General features: G+C 40.0%; 2 protein-coding genes across 4 annotated transcripts; one reads left to right on the top strand and one right to left on the bottom strand.

Annotated features, from left to right (window-relative positions):
* Positions 1-270: 270 nt before the first annotated feature.
* Positions 271-6,549, top strand: tri55 (Tripartite motif-containing protein 55). 3 transcript variants are annotated; one of them, XM_014190338.3, is made up of 9 exons: positions 271-640; positions 982-1,157; positions 2,408-2,585; positions 2,742-2,837; positions 3,035-3,268; positions 3,527-3,549; positions 3,640-3,764; positions 3,948-4,327; positions 5,917-6,549. In XM_014190338.3, the coding sequence occupies exons 1-9, from the start codon at positions 473-475 to the stop codon at positions 6,010-6,012; spliced, it is 1,476 nt and encodes a 491-aa protein (XP_014045813.1). In that variant the 5' UTR covers positions 271-472; the 3' UTR covers positions 6,013-6,549.
* Positions 6,550-6,606: 57 nt separating this feature from the next.
* Positions 6,607-7,482, bottom strand: crf1 (Corticoliberin-1). Its single transcript, NM_001141590.1, is given in 1 exon segment — positions 6,607-7,482. A coding segment is annotated over 1 exon segment (513 nt). The 5' UTR covers positions 7,266-7,482; the 3' UTR covers positions 6,607-6,752.
* Between the last annotated feature and the right edge of the window lie 10,137 nt (positions 7,483-17,619).

Genomic DNA, 17,619 nt, shown 5'->3' with positions numbered 1-17,619 from the left:
TACAGATCTAGGATCAGCTTCCCCTCCCCCAATCCGAACCTTAACTATTAGTGGGGGAAATGCAAAACTGACCCAAGATCACTGTCTAGGAGCAACTTCAGCCCACTCTGTTTGGTAGAGGTATGGGCTTACCCCTTCCTGTTTCAGAGGTGGTAACAGCTGAACCCCCTAACCCTTCTCGTGACATTTTCATATATGGGCATGTAAGCATGGCAACCCTTGACGTGGGGGTTTCTAAAAACAGCCTGTGACACTCAGTGGATTGCCAGCTAGGGAGCAATGCGATCCGTTCGAAGGAACTTTGAGGACAGCAACGAGCGCCTAAGCAGGCCCAGTGACTCTGCATTGTTCTAAAGGAGTAGACATCTTTAATCTTTGCCAAGTCAGTTCTTTAGGGATTGAGGGACCGTTGGGGGACTGTTTGCTGGTATCCCTAAAGACAGCAGTGGTGGTTTTGTTTTTCCACTGTGCAATGAATATATCTCTGGGGTATTCACATTCCACAAAGCAAGACAGCACCATGGACAGCTTGGAGAAACAGCTCATTTGCCCTATCTGTTTGGAGATGTTTACCAAACCGGTGGTGATTCTCCCTTGTCAACACAACCTTTGTCGAAAATGTGCCCAAGATATTTTCCAGGTAGGTTGGTTATTTTACAGCTGAACTTTTAACCTTTAACCTTTACTGCTGTCTCTTAAAGGTTTATCCATTCATATACATTACATGTACAGAATTCTGACATTGTAGTAAAGGTATTGCTCATCCTTTAATTGTCAGTATTCAATTACCACTTATTCTATAATGCTGAAAAGAAACAACGTGTTTCCTCTAGACCCATGCCATTATAGAATCAACTAACACACATTTTAACCAGTAAACAACGCAAATACTACTAACCAATATTAGAAATCGGTAGGCCTATATTTAAACATTTCCACTGGCTTTATCTAACGCCATTGACACACTGATGTCCTGTGTAGGCCTCAAACCCTTATCTATCGACCAGAGGAACCACTGTATCTTCAGGGGGACGTTTCCGCTGCCCGTCCTGCAGACATGAGGTGGTCCTGGACAGACATGGAGTCTATGGCCTGCAGAGGAACCTGCTGGTGGAGAATATCATTGACATGTACAAACAAGAACAGGAGTCCTCAAGGTGAGACAATAAATACCTAAAAGAAGACAGCAGGCCTAAGACAATTGGTCTGAGACAGACAGAATATCATTGATATGTACAAACAGGAGTCCTCAAGGTGAGACACTACAGGCCTATTTCAAAAGATTGGCAGACAATTTAGTCGGAGGCACTCAGCAGCAGTCCCATGTATATCTGACCAATTAGACAAACAGCAAACCTCACACCAATAAATCTGGACATCAAGAAGACTACATACTATCCTGAACAACATATAGAATGAATTGGAAAACTACTGATGAGAAACGGAAAATTGGAGGAGAATATATATTCGTTTTTTTCATTGTGAAGTTGAGGTTTACTCATGGGTGGCTGGACACGTTGCCTGTTAGTTAGATTTTGTTTTTATAATGCAGGCCAATGAGGCAGCAGTCAGTTAAGAGAGTTCTATTTTTATTCCAATTTCAGCCGTACTACATTCTCTAGACATCAATATAGTATTTGGTCTGCTTTTAGGAGAGATAGACAGTACACAAGTAGTTGACAAAAATAGTTGACGTAGAAAAACCCAATGTTTTTAAAATACAACTTCTGTCATTAACTATCCATAGTAGATTATCTGCAATAGCTACATGTAAATTCACTTAACTACGTCCTAATAAACCAAAACAGTAGATCTATAAAAAGACGTCATCTGCTCCTGCCTTTTTAGCATATCCTTTTTGCACAATCAATTTAAAGTTCTTGAGTAAATTACCAGGACAAGACAAATACAATTTTCACATGGGCCTGTTGCTTGAATCTGGGAGCCAAGTGCAGAATGCGTTTTATTCACAGTGGTGTGATAGGCTCATCAAGCAACTGTGGATTAGGCCTACGTTACACAAGTGGACTATTAAAAACAGTTATTCAAAATGCTAGCCTACTCTTGGTTGCCAAATAAACATCAATTATGGCTATTCTGAAACGCTAACATTCCATGAGGAGAAAATATGTTTGTCTCTACTACATTCTTTCACTTACTTTGATGTTATAATATTATGGCTTGAACATTTAAGGCACTGTGGACACAAAGGTGTTTTTGTGACTTGCCAGTGTGACCGACATTACTGTGCTCGATTAACAATATAGCTTCCTCGCTCACAATCTCTCACTGGTAATTCGATTACACCAGGGTTGTTGAGTTTTTAAAAAGGTCACCAGGAAGTCTTTGTCCAATGAGTGGTGTAAACAGGATCCCCAAAGTATAACTGTCACCTGTTCTATAGCAGCAAGCCGGAGCCTGACCCTGCCAAGTGTCACCAGCCCATGTGTGAGGAGCATGAGGGTGAGAAGATCAACATCTACTGTGTGACGTGTGGCGTGCCCACCTGCTCTCTCTGCAAGGTGTTCGGAGCCCACAAAGACTGTGATGTGGCCCCACTCAACACTGTATTCAATAAGCAAAAGGTTAACTTGTTTATTTTATGTTTATATCTGTCTATTTCCTTTTTCATAATGATGCTTTACAGGTATATCAAATTGAAGTCAAACTTCCCCTTGGTACATAAAATGTCACTTACATTTTTTTTTAATGCTGGACCTCTGTATGTGTGTGTGTTCCAGACTGAGTTGACTGACTGTATAGCCATGCTAGTGGGGAACAACGACAGGATTCAAGGCATCATGAGTCAACTGGATGAGACCTGTAAGACCGTTGAGGTGAAGCCTTCAACCTTTTCTCCTTTCTTATGTTTCGTCTATAACAACATTTTCACATTGTATAAAACTTCAACAATATTGATGGTAAAAATGGTATGCTTAATTTTTATGCGCCCTCATTTTTGCTACTGACAATATCTATATGACCTAGTTATTTGTCAGTTTAACCTTACAGTACAATCATGGCTGTCTAACAGGAGAATGGCAGGAGGCAGAAATCCAAAGTGTGTGAAAGTTTTGATCATCTTTATGCCGTCCTGGAGGAGCGGAAAGGAGACATGACCCTGAAGATCAACGCAGAGCAACAGGAGAAACTGGACTATATAAACGGCCTCATGAGGAAGTATAGAGAGCACCTGGAGAACATGGCAAAGATTGTGGAGACAGGGATACAGACAATGGAGGAGTCAGAGATGGCTACTTTCCTGCAGGTGATGAAAAACATTGTTTTTGTCCAGAAAGGACAAATTACTACCACATAAAATAGCCATATAAGCATCTGAAATTCTGTGTCAGTGATAAATCAATATCATAATTGGTTATGTACCGTGTTAGAATAAAAAGTGTAACATGTTATTACAAACATGTTGTGCAATGTCTTCCGAGATGTTTTCTCAGGAGACATGTTGTGCAATGTCTACATCAGAGTTTTCTGAGAAGTAATTCCTTTCTCATCTTTGCTCCCACAGACTGCAAAGCCTCTTCTACAAAAGTGAGTACACATACCCTTTTTTCCAATTTCAGACTAGTTCTGGTCCTCAGAAACTACAGTGTAACTGTGATCTCTCTCTCCGTCTACCAGGCTCATTGCAGGCACTAACATCTCCCACCTAGACAAAGTGGAGCGTGGCTATGACAACATGGATCACTACACAGCTAACTTTGAGCGGGAAAGGAGGGTACTGCTCACTATAGACTTTGTGAGAGGTAGGGAGTATTGAGTATTGAGTGTGACGTTGGCATTTCAATGTTCTTTCACAATGTCCAAAATCACTTCTTCTAGTGCCACAAAAGAAACTATGCAAATAACAATAGCAAGATCAATGTAAAACTGAAGTAAAATTAAACAATTTACTATTTTCGTATTTTGAACTCTTGGTTGTTGTTCAGATGATGAAGACGATGAAGAATTTGAAGATGGAGAAGAGGAAGTAGAATTAAGGCGGATGACAGGGGCGACCCGTACAGATGTCTCCCCCTCTGCTGCAGGGCCCTCTGTCGTTAAGGTCAACCCTCCACAGCCCCAGCAGCAGACAGCACCCCCACCCCTTCCTCAGAGACCTATTGAGACCCTAGGTGTCATGGCTACCCTAGCCAACCCACAGGGCCCCGCCTGTGCCACAACCCCGGTACAATTCCCATCCCTAACCCCAACACCAACTGCCACCGCACAGGCCAGCCCAGTCCACTTCCCAACCCCAACCACAACTCCTGTTCAGTTCCCAAACACAAATCTGGTTAACTTCCCATCAGCGGAGCCACCGACACAGGTGAGAGGACCGTCTATAACACACTGCAGCCTAGCCGTGAAATTGACTGAAAATGTCTCAGTATGATACATGATAACGTATGATCCCTGGCTAACTCCATCCCAGCAGCTGTCTAGTGCAGTGACAGTCAAGGTCACATTTGAGTTCACTAACCATATGGATATTTTTAAGTATAAAATGAATATTATTATTGCTTGGCTTTTATCTCCTGCCCTCTGTATGAGGAAAATGTGGTTATTGAAACCAGTCAATATCCAATGTGTATCAGAATAGTTCAGCCATTGTTTAAAGCAGCTGTGCTCTGCTCAACTCAGAGTGGGCCTGCATGGGACCTGGCCTGGGTTACGGCAGTGGCTTTCACCTCAGCAGGAGGCTTCAATGATGAGACACCTGCCTGCTCTCTGGTTGCCGTAGCCCTGCGTGTGTTAGGGGTGAAGCAGGGAGGGGGACGCTGCTGTTTTCATAGGGATAATTATCAACCGCTCTGTTACATGTCATCACCATTGACTTTCATTTGCATGTGGAGTGCTAATTTGAATGAGCATAGTGTTTACATCAACATAATCATGTGGATTCAATTGAAAAGGGAAAAGCCACCTGGAACAGTTTGTATTCATTCCCGAGGGGGAAAAAATGAATGGCCTACAGTCATAGAGGCGTTTATCAGAAAGGGTCTTCGTGTGTGTGTGCGTGCGTGCGTGCGCGTGCGTGCGTGTGTGTGCGTGTGTGCGTGCGGTGCGTGCGTGTGTGTGTGTGCGTGCGTGGCATGTGTATAACCTAAAATCATCACTTGCATAACCTAAAATCATCTTGTTACAACAACTCTAATAATCCTGAAGAAATAAAGCTTGGTTGTTTTGTTTCGTCACAGGAAGTGGCTTTCTGTGTCACAGTTGTGGCTTTGTTCATTTTACTGCATCAGCTTTGGAGTCTGATAAAGTCTACCATTAGGATGTTTATTTCTTCATTTGTGCACTGACTAATACTTAAGCACTCAGTCTATCACACTTAAAAGGTTACCCGCTTTAGATTGAAAACATGAGAAGTTTCAATTTAGTGCAATTTTCCTTTCTCAGGTCAAATTGCTGACTGATCTTGTGTACTCTGAGGTTATTGTATGGATGTGGATATGGTAATTCAGGACACCATATTGATTGATACAGGACATATTGTGGGTGTGAGCAGGTGTGGTGAGATAAATATGGTATACATTTATTTATATGTTAGTTATTTTGTATTTCGTATCTCAAAGAAGCTCTTTAGACTCTACAAAATATTTGATTTCCTTGTGTTAAATTAGTGCTTTGGAATATGTAAGCAACAATATTTTCTGTTGAGGAATGTCAGAATCCTTCCTTCATTTGACTTCTAATTCTGCATGGACCTTAAGGACATGCTACAGATTACATAAATATTTCTTTATATTCTCTCTAAATTATGCTTTACTTATTTAGTATGCATTGCGAGTTTTAATTTGATCCCATTTACAAACAAAATTCTGAACAATAGACTATTTATACAACGAGTAGCTTTGCAATAGTTTGATGACATAGGGGACCTCTAATGGTTTTGCTCTTTGTTTTTCACAGATGACTTCTGATACGGCATCAAGTCAGCAAAACACAGATGACAAAGATGGACCCAAACACGTCTTCTCCTTTTCTTGGCTGAACAACCAGAAGTAGATGTTCATTTTACCTCAAGACTATGACATTGTTGTAATACTAGGTATTGTTTTGGTTGAGTCAGCATCCCACTGCAGGCACAGGTTAAATAATTACTCTGTTACCGTTATATAACTGTAATTTCTCTGTAAATCCTCTCTAGCATTTCTATACTACCGTAAAAACAAATGTCATTGGGCAGATTTCTGGCTTGAGAAAGCCGTGCGTAATTTGGCACACCTTTTGGCAATAGATTTACGCGTGAGTCAGAAAAACGTCTCAATGTATTAAGACGCTCAATTTAGTCTACACAGCAAGCAATGAATATAACTTTGGAAACTTTTTTTATTACAAATATAAATATCAGACGTTCTCTTGCACAACAAATATGATTGGTTGCTGATAGTCATATGGTAGGCCTATTTTATTATCAAACTTTAAGCAGTTGTACAATGAGAGGGAATTCCAGAGAGAGAGGATGAATGTTTGAACAATATATACAAAATACGTTATGCTTGAATATAAATTAAGAACATTAAAGGATATTTGTGTTCAGCATTTCAACTGACCTTGCCTATTTCTCATCACACAATGTAATAACTACAAAGCGAATTACAACTCGATTTTACAAATCAATAAAAATAATAAATGAAAGAACGAACGAAAGTTAACCAATTCAAGAGTAAAACAAAAATGGAATAGTAACGCACAGTTTATGTAAGATGTACACAACTTATTTGGCAAATGTATTTCTAACACTTTCATTTCCCGAATATGTCCATCATTTTCCGGTTACTATATGCCTGCTGAACTAATTGCTCGTCTCGAGCCATTTCTAGAACTTCCCTCAGCAGATGGAACGTCAGGTCCAATGAGATCGGTGGCTCTTCGCCCGGCCAGGTCCTCTTTCCTCTCTCCATGGAATCATCCATCTGGTTAGCGTAGCTGTTCAGAAACCGATTGCTGTTACCGACTTTACCTTGCAGAAGACGCTGCGTAAACTGAAGTAAAGCCCTGTTGACCGTTGTTGACCGCGCAGCAGCTCCTGGAGATTTATTCGACAATGAGGACTGGGGCGAATTTTGATTGGAGTTGTCAAGCCGAATGAAGTACTCCTCTCCTAGTCGCAGAAGAATAGGGAGTTGCTGTTGCAGCTCTGCCTGAAGATTGTGGAATGGATCAAGTGCTCCGGGGGTTTCAATAGCTCTACATTCATAGCGGGGTTGGAAGGCACCAAGTAGAGCCACAGCGGAAACGAAGACATTCAACTTCATCTCAGGAGATTAGGATGAATCTGAGAATTAAATATAGCCCCATTTTCTCATGTTCATAATCACAATTAAATTAATTAAAGTGAAGATACATGTTGAGTAGCCTAGGATGTGGGTGTCACTTTGACACATTTTTTTTATTTTATCTGTATTGTATTTGCATTTATTGCCATTTGAAATCGAAAAACTAAATAAAAGCAGTTGCTTATGTTGTAATTGCATATTTAATTACAATATTGTATCATTAACTTTTATGTTAACTATTACCACCTCATTGAATAATACTGTATGAATCAACAGTTAAGTACTACAATTTATGGTAACTAGGCTACATTTCTATCAATAATGAAATTATCCGCACACAACACCACAATTACTTCCCTAAACAAAACAAACAATTCAAGTTGTTGTCAAATACCTGAGTTTAACTGTGACAGAAGATGTTCCTCTGAAGTTGGAACGAAAATGATATCCTATTCTACAGTTATTTTGCCTTCCAATGAGCCTGTAATAGTGCGTTTTAAAAAAAGCATCGAAACAACACTTATATATCATAGACCTGAGGCCATGTCATCATGCTCTGACATGATGGTCTGCGCAAGCAGAGGCATCATGCCCGTAGGGGGCACAGTGGCATGTGCCCCCTCATATTTGTCCTGTAAAAAAACAATCTTTTTTTAATGTATTTTTTATTTTGGTTGTTTGTCTGTAATACTACTAGCCACCTAGCAATTTTATGAAGTTGGCTTTAGCTAGCCTAGATTGGTAACCTATCTCCCAACCTCATAACTACCAAGAACCTATTTCAGGCTATCAATCAAGTTAGAGTAGCTAGCTTGTCTAACTATCTTAGCTGGCATGCCTGCTGGCAAGGTTGGTAGTCAGGAGGATATAGACAGCTCAAGACATGCAGAAAAATAGACATATCTTTGTTTAAACATAGAATTAAGCATAATGACCATGGCTCTAGATTGCAGGAAAAAGCTGTTTCAGGTGTTTGAAAAATGTTCCAACTTATGTTCGGGGCCTACCCCCCCCTGGACCACCCCCAGCCATCCTCACACACTTTGTGCCCCCTTTGATTTTTGGGGTGCATGACGCTACTGTGCCAAAGCGCTAATGTAAAGAAGACAAGGCAACACCAGAATATGAATGGGGAGCCTCCCTCAGTCCACAGTGGGGTTAATATCTGTGAGTCATACAGCAGGTCTAATTGGGATGTGTCGTTTTCCGGAATCTAGAGTGCCATTGTTCAACTAACTATTGATGTGGCCTTGTTCCTGCATGAATTAATAAATTCATGAATTAATGTTATGGACAGTGGTACAGGGTCAATAGTAAAATACAATCTTCATCATCTTCACCACCACCACCACCACCACCACCACGAGTCAACCAAACATCATCAGTTGGATGTCATGAATGTACATTTTCCCCCACAATAAAGTAAGGAATTTATTTTTAATTGGCTGCAGAGATCGATCAGAAATATGGTCTTTGCCCAATATTGTTTGATTCAAAATGGGTACCAAGTAGATGTCACTGTTATATTTAAACAACATGCAGTTTGGAAAGGGTCAACGCAACGGCAAAGGTCCAGATACACTTACCTGCCTGCCAAACTGGCAAGAGAGGTGGGTGGCCTGCACTTATGGAACACAGGAAAGACTCCTGTGACCTTTTCCAACAGAAATGATTTGGATTGAATCACTAACATTTCAGACAGGACGACCTGAAATAGCAGAACAGATTACAAGGGAGAAGTAGCATTTTTGAGGGAGAAAATATTATATATATTTCACAGAATCACATTATCGCCCAGAGTAGGTTATGAATATAGTTCATTCATATAATATATAATGAAAGATATGAACTTAAGATGTCTAAAATTGTTCACGTCTCAATTGAAAATGCACTGCAAGCATGTATGTTTACCTGACTGCACAAATACAGAGAAGAGATGAGAAACATCCACAGCATTATAAAGGTGTGAGTCAGCCTGAAACCCTAGCATTATGCCACCCATGCAAAGTGTAGGTGTGTGAGGGTGACATTTGAATGAACTGGTCTGTAAGACCTTTCATGCATCCCTTCAAGAGCGAAATTTTCTAAAAAGTTCTTAGCACTAAGATCCTAATTAGAGCTGTTGAGTGATTCTCTTCCCACAACACATACTGTAAGTCCAGGTTGTGTCCCAAATGGCACCGTATAGTCCACTACTTTCGACTAGGGCCCATGGCGCTCTGGTCAAACATATTGCACTTTAATAGGAAATAGAGTGCTATTTGGGTTGAAACGCAATATTCATATTGTATCAGACTATTGATTCAGCAATTACAGTCATATTGGCTCAATTGGGAACAAGACCAAGACATAGAAACAGCTGTTTAAACAAAATGCTCCACTAGATCCAGGAAAATAAATAGACAGCAATACCATTAAGGTAATACATGAATATGAGTGTTTCGAATTCATCATCTCTGCTTTCTCCACTCAGCTTTTCAAGACACAATGTTTCCCTCCCTGCAACTTTCCACTCCCCTATCAGAATCAGAATCAGCTTCTTAGTTGCTGGACCGCCACTGGGCACAGATGGGGGAATGGATTTGTACGCTGTCCAATATTTATGTGTAGTTATTGATGATAACAAGACAGATACAACATGTATTTTTGGTATCTCTTATCCTCGTACTACATTCACAAACAGCTTTTCAAACACCTGCTTCATAGTGTGAGATTGAACAATATAAGGGAAAGTGTTCTTCTTTTGCTTTGTGCTGATGTGGGATTACACATAGACTTTATGCTCAATTTAAGGGCATGGTCAGAATAGAGAAAATGTTCAGGTTAAAATCAATTAGTCTTTTGTATGTGCATCATCCATTTTGAAGTTGCTTGATTTATCCATAGGCAGTATACATCATTTATTATTATTAAATACTTTATTTTTGTAATCTGATGGAATTAATATGAATAATTTACATGCGGTAGGAATCATAATTAGGTGTTAATGATGAAACGTACATATACATTAACAGCTGCTGGTAGCAAAATGGATGACCCCTTAAGGATGTCCCTATAGAAACCCTTTAGAAACTTGAAACTATGCTTAGGGGATATATTTACATTTACATTTGAGTCATTTTGCAGATGCTCTTATCCAGAGTGACTTACAGTAGTGAATGCATACATTTCATACATTTATTTTCCGTACTGGTCCCCCGTCATTGGTGGACCTCATCTATATGGTGAAGGTACATTTGGGCTGTGTTCCAAATGGCTCCCTATTCGCTATATATTTCACTACTTTTGACCAGTGGCTCTGGTTAAAGTATTGTACTATATGGAGAGTAGGGTGCCATTTGGGACACAGATAGCCTATGTGTGCATCAGATCACTCAACCAGTAAAATGTACTATCTAAATCTTATCACTCCACTTGGCTGCAAACAGGCTTTAAAACATTCACATTGCATTATGTTTAACCACTTGTCTATGATAAATGTTGCTACAAGTTAACAAGGTATAGTGATTGCGATTCTTCTATGAATAATTAGTATTTCTGTTTCATGATCTGATTTAAATGATGGTAAACAAATCCATGTTTTCTGGCCTTTTCCTCGCCTGTGTCTTGATTCTGTTTGTGGTGTACTGCCTGATCGCCACCACTCTTTGACCTTAAGTGGCCAATGAGTGACTGATGATGACAAAACGTCCCAAGCTCGCTCTCATTGGTTTGATACATCCAATTGTAATGGACCTGACAAGCTTAAATAGCGCCATGATTTGGTGATCAAAGACATCACTTGATTAAGACACAATACAGGCATTCATCTACTTGTTCCCCTATGGAATACATGAAATATACAGCAATATGTAAAATAAGGCTAAACTGTACACAATTTACTAAGCATCCTCAATGTTTTAACGTTCTAAGACATTCCCCCACAACAGCATTTTTTTTCAAAGGATAAAATTTGTATGTCTCAGGAAGGTGTGTAAACCTACTTTGACGTTTTAGTCAGGAGTCTGATTCACATGCACAAACCACAGGTTCCTGATGTTGCTAAATTGATGCAGTGGTTTCCTAAGGTTCCTCATCCAAAAAACCCAATGAACAAGACATGTCAACCAGCACCACAACATGGTGGGTAAAAACAAACACACTCTGGGAAATCATTTCTCTGGTATATTCTTTAATATTAGCTACGCCAAGTGACGTCTCTCGAAATGTAAGATAATTGCTGTCTTAAAAAGTCTTAAGAAGTCCAGACATTGCGATGATTACGGCTCATATTTTTTTCATTGTATTTTTTATTTATTTGAGGCTAATAATTGCATTAAGGGTGGCGGTGGCAATGTCAAGGGAAAATACAGTGTGTGTCCCAAATGGCACCCTAGTGTGCTACTTTTGACCAAGGCCCATAAGTAGTGCACTATATATGGAATAGGGTGCCATATGGGACTAAACCATAAATGTACATTTACGTCATCACCAGGGGTTGGTGCCCTCTGGGCCGAATCCTAAGAGTGGAACCAGCTAACGATGTAGCCAGGAGGCACCCTGACAGTTAAGGTTAGTGGTGAGAGAAGACTGCTCATTTCGCTTTCACTGTCCTCCTGATGATGCTCTGGTATATACACACACACACACACACACACACACACACACACACACACACACACACACACACACACACACACACACACACACACACACACACACACACACACACACACACACACACACACACACACACACACACACACACACACACACTGAGTGACACGTAAGGTCACATTTGTTGTGTCACTCTATTAACCAGTAGGAATCCTGATGTTGACTACCTCACTGACATTGCCACTCTGTCTGTGGGGTCATGTCCAAGAGACTCAGTATGCGTCCCAAATGGCACCCTATTCCCTATATAGTGCACTAATTTTGACCAGAGCCACCCTATGGGACATTTGTATTATTATGTACTGTACATCACATGGAATATTCAATTTAAATACAAGATTTTAATTACCTGGTGGATGAAGAACTGGTAGAAGACTCTTCTAGTGTCCATTTGTCCATCAGACAGAGGTGGGATCAAGTCCCTATTATTTGAGTAAGTCTCAGTTCACAAGGTCCGAGTCTCAAGTCGAGTCCTAAGTAGAACAGGTCAAGACTGGATTCAAGTCATGCATTCTAAAAGCAAACAAAAACAAAATCTATAAATGCAATGACTTGTTCAGCTACAAATCTTTGTCTATTTGAGTCTACCAGACATCCCTTTTCATTATTTTGGCGATTTATCGAGTCTACCAGACATCCCTTTTCATTATTTGGTCTATTTGAGTCTACCAGACAGCCCTTTCATTATTTTGTCTATTTGAGTCTACCAGACAGCCCTTTCATTATTTTGTCTATTTGAGTCTACCAGACATCCCTTTTCATTATTTTATGTTATTGTAAAATAGGGACTTGTTTCAGTTGTAAGGCCATGACATCAGCAGAAGGCAGGGCAAGATGACGTGCTCAGAGTGTACATTTATTTACAGATCTTGGTGATCCAATGGTGAAAGCACCATATCATATAAAAAATATAAGTAGCTTTACCAAATATACGCAAGAATTGCCCAAAAGAAACAGCCTCTGTATCATGCTTAACATGTCCTATCTGAACAGACACAGGTAGAAGGAAAGACTGTACAGCCTCCTCTTGAGAAATTAAATTGAATCTGTCTAACAGGAGCTCAAACAGGTAGGCCTACATAATACACTGAACAAAAATATAAACGCAACACGTAAAGTGTTGGTCCATGTTTCATGATCAGAAATAAAAGATCCCAGAAATGATCCATACACACAAAAAGCTTATTTATCTTGAATGTTGTGCACAAATGTGTTTACATCCCTCTTAGTGAGAATTTCTCCTTTGCCAGTATAAGTCCTCCACCTGACAGGTGTGGCATATCAAGAAGCTGATTAAACAGCATGACCATTACATAGGTGCACCTTGTGCTGGGCCACTCTAAAATGTGCAGTTTTGTCACACAACGCAATGCTACAGATGTCTCAAGTTTTGAGGGAGTGTGCAATTGGCATGCTGACTGCAGGAATGTCCACAAGAGCTGTTGCCAGATAATTGAATGTTCATTTCTTTACCATAAGCCACCTCCAACATTTTAAGGAATTTGGCAGTACGTCCAACCGGCCTCAAAACCGCAGACCACATGTAACCACACCAGCCCAGGACCTCCACGTCTGACTTCTTCACCCCCGGGATTGTCTGAGACCAGCCACTCGGACAGCTGATGAAACTGTGGGTTTGCACAACCAAAGAATTTCTCAAGGAAGCTTGTTTGCGTGCTCGTAGTCCTGACCTGGGTCTTGACCTGACTGCAGTTCAGCGTCGTAAGCGACTTCAGTGGGCAAATACTCACCTTCGATGGCCACTGGCATGCTGGAAAAGTGTGCTTCAAGTATGAATCCCAGTTTGAACTGTACCGGGCAGATGGCAGATATATGTATTGCGTTATGTGAGCAAGTGGTTTGCTGATGTCAACAGGGTGAACAGAGTGCCCCATTGTGGTGGTGGGGTTATGTATAGGCAGGCATAAGTTACAGACAACAAACACAATTGCATTTTATTGATGGCAATTTGAATGCACAGAGAAACCGTGACGAGATCCTGTCGTGTCATTCATCCGTTGCCATCACCTCATGTTTCAGCATGATAATGGACAGCACCATATCGCAAGGACTACTGTAAGTCGCTCTGGATAAGAGCGTCTGCTAAATGACTAAAATGTAAATGTAAATCTGTACACAATGCCTGGAAGCTAAAATTGTCCCAGTTCTTCCATGGCCTGCATACTCACCAGACATGTCAGCCATTGAGCATGTTTGGGATGCTCTGGGAATTGTACGAAAGCGTGTTCTAGTTCTCGCCAATATCCACTAACTTTGCACAGCCATTGAAGAGGAGTGGGACAACATTCCACAGGCCACAATCAACAACCTGATCAACTCTATGCAAAGAAGATGTGTCACGCTGCATGATGCAAATGGTGGTCACACCAGATACTGACTGGTTTTCAACCCACACCCCTACCTTTTTTTTAAAGATATCTGTGACCAACAGATGCATATCCGTATTCCCAGTCATGTGAAATCCATAGATTAGGGCCTAATGAATTTATTCCAATTGACTGATTGATTTCCTTATATGAACTGTAACTCAGCAAAATCTTCAAAATTGCTGCATGTTGCTTTTATATTTTTGTTCAGGGTACTTTGATCACCCTTTTGTTGCTGAGAAAAATACAGATTTATACAGATTTATATAAATTCTTCGTGATTTATATAAATTCACTGAAAACTAGTGATGGGGGGGGGGGAAATAGATATAGTTACATATCAGGCTATTATTTTTAATGATATATCGTATTGTTTTGACAATATAGCAATATTATTTTTGCGCTACTTGGCTGTACCTGCACCAAAACCCCAGTATTTTCCTTCATAGCTTGTTCTCCAGCCTCTTTTCCTACATCTGTACTTCTAGGTAGCGATTCATCCATTACATCCACCCCTCAACCTCCTCCTCACGAGACAATTGCTACATTTGTGCATAATGACATTACAGACTTCCAAATGGCACCCTATTCCCTACATAGTGCACTACTTTTAACCAGAGCCCTAGTAGTGGACTATATAGGGAATAGGGTGCCATTTGGGCGCCATCTAGAATCCCCCAGAGGCAACGGTCATCCAGTTTTGATGGGGTCCTAGCTGAAAACCTTTATTATAGGCTAGAATGCGTATACAGCTACCTTGGACAGAATAATTGCTGAATTGTTGCCAAACCCCCATGACTCTTTGTGAAGAATTGCTAACCACCAATATTATCCTGATACACGTGACAAGCATGAGAAAGTTATGTTATAGTAATATAAAGTCACAAAAATAATCAGATGTCAATTGAAAAGAAAGGCATCGGGGATTTCTAAGGAAAGGTGCTGTTATCAATTCGGAAAAAACGAATCCAAAAAAATCTACTACTGTCGTCGAAGCCAAGATTCAGATGGCAGATTTCTAGTCCAAACTTATTTATTGGCTTGCTTGATGCAACTAAGATTTTACTTTTCTTAAAATTGCTCATACCTCGTTGGCCTGTGACACACAATAGAATTAATATATTCTCAAGCATAACCCAAAATTGTTCGTATGACAAAGTGATAATTATCTTAATGGCCCAGAAACTATTAAGTGATAATTAAGATGTCTTGTGATGATGATATTTTTAAATGAACGGTAAAAGTTAACACATGTTTGAATCATCGCTGACATTCTTTGAAAAAAATGCTGCCATGAAATTGAGCAGATCTGAGTTTGTAAAAGCTAACAAAAAATAATTACTTTTATATCCCTCATCAACCCTCAGACATTTTTCGCCCTTCTTACTAAAAACTATTGGGTGCAACAATCCATTCACTGTCAGCAGCATAGAGGTGCTTCCCTCTTTGTATTGCTCATTGACAGACCACTTTAGACAGTGACTGTGAGTGTGATCCTAATGTAATGCTTTTGCATTGTCACACTCCTGATGTAGGATTTTTATTTGAGCTAGTTTGGTACAGCAGGAAGATAATCCTAAAGCAACAGAAAAAAGTGAATTATTATGTGGATTATAATTAAATGGACATTTTTGTAGTGGTTGATACATTTTTTGTAAGGGAAAATCAAGTAAAACATTTCAAGGTGGAAAAAACAAACTTTAGAAGCCCGTTTAAACCTCAAATACACTACAAGTTTTACATTTCCTGCACTGCAGTAAAATTCTCCTGCAACATGTTGATCAAATTAAGATCCTACATCTGTAATTGATTACTCATAGTCACCTGGGGAGGGAGACACAGTGATAGGATCACTTAGAGAAGTAGTAGCCTAGCTCAATACAAAGGACAAAACTATGGTTGCATCCCAAAAGCCACCCTATTCCCAAAATAGCACCCTATTCTCTAACAGCAAAAGTTGTGCACTATGGTGGTACTTGGGATACACAATGCCACTAACTCTTGAGTCTAAGCACATGAAGACAGCGGGCCAAAATAGACTGTGTATGGTGGTGGTCATGCCCCTGAAGCAACCAACACATTTCTTCAAAATAGGTCAGTGATTTATATCAAGTCATTTATATCATCCTAGGACAACAAGAATAAAATCATTTTGACCCCATCGAGTCACTTCGATTTTTTATCACAGCGTGTTGACAGGAGTGTTTCTACAAGGTCCCTTGTCTTTTACCCTCTCTCCACATATCTCTCTCCCATATCCCTGTCTCCCAATCCCTCTGAGGGGTCCATGGGATATAGGTTGCCTTGATGAGTATTCAAACCCCCTGAGTCAATACTTTGTAGAAGCACCTTTGGTAGCGATTACAGCTGTGATTATGTCTGGGTAAGTTTCTAAGAGCTTTCCACACCTGGATTATGCAACATTTTCCCATTATTCTTTTCAAAATTCTTCAAGCCCTGTGAAAATGTTTTGGGATATTTTCTAGACAATAATTTTCAGGTCTTGCCATAGATTTTCAAGTAGATTTAAGTCAAAACTGTAACTCGACCACTCAGGAACATTCACTGTCTTTTTGGAAAACAACCCCAGTGTAGATTTGGCCTTGTGTTTTAGGTTATTGTCCTGCTGAAAGGTGAATTCAACACCCAGTGTCTGATGGAAAGCAGACTGAACCAGGTTTTCCTCTAGGATTTAGCCTGTGCTTAGCTCTATTCCGTTTATTTTTTATCCTGAAAGAGTCCCCAGTCCTTCCCGATTACAAGCATACTCAATAACATGATGCAGCCACCAATATGCTTGAAAATATGGAGAGTGGTACTCAGTCATGTGCTATATTGGATTTTACCCAAACATAACACTTTGTATTCAGGACAAGAAGTTAATTGCTTTGCCACGTTTTGCAGTATTACTTTAGTGCCTTGTTGCAAACAGGATTAATGTTTTGAATGATTTTATTCTGTACAGGCTTAATTTCACTCTTTTCACTCTGTCAATTAGAAGTATTATGGAGTAACTACAATGTTGCTGATCCATCCTTAGTTTTCTCCATTCACAGCCATTAAACTCTGTAACTGTTTTAAAGTCACCATTGATTGGCCTCATAGTGAAATCTCTGAGCGGTTTCCTTCCTCCTCGGCAACTAAGTTATGAAGGATGCCTATATCTTTTTAGTGACTGGGTGTATTGATACACCATCCATAGTATCATTAATAACTTAACAATGCTCAAAGGGATATTCAATGTCTCCTTTTTTTACCCATCTACCAATAGGTGCCCTTCTTTGCGAGGC

The sequence above is a fragment of the Salmo salar genome, chromosome 03 (genome assembly GCF_965601325.2).
Source record: "Salmo salar chromosome 03, fSalSal1, whole genome shotgun sequence".
NCBI classification, from domain to species: Eukaryota; Metazoa; Chordata; class Actinopteri; order Salmoniformes; family Salmonidae; genus Salmo; species Salmo salar.
This window is presented reverse-complemented; position numbering and strand designations above follow the sequence as displayed.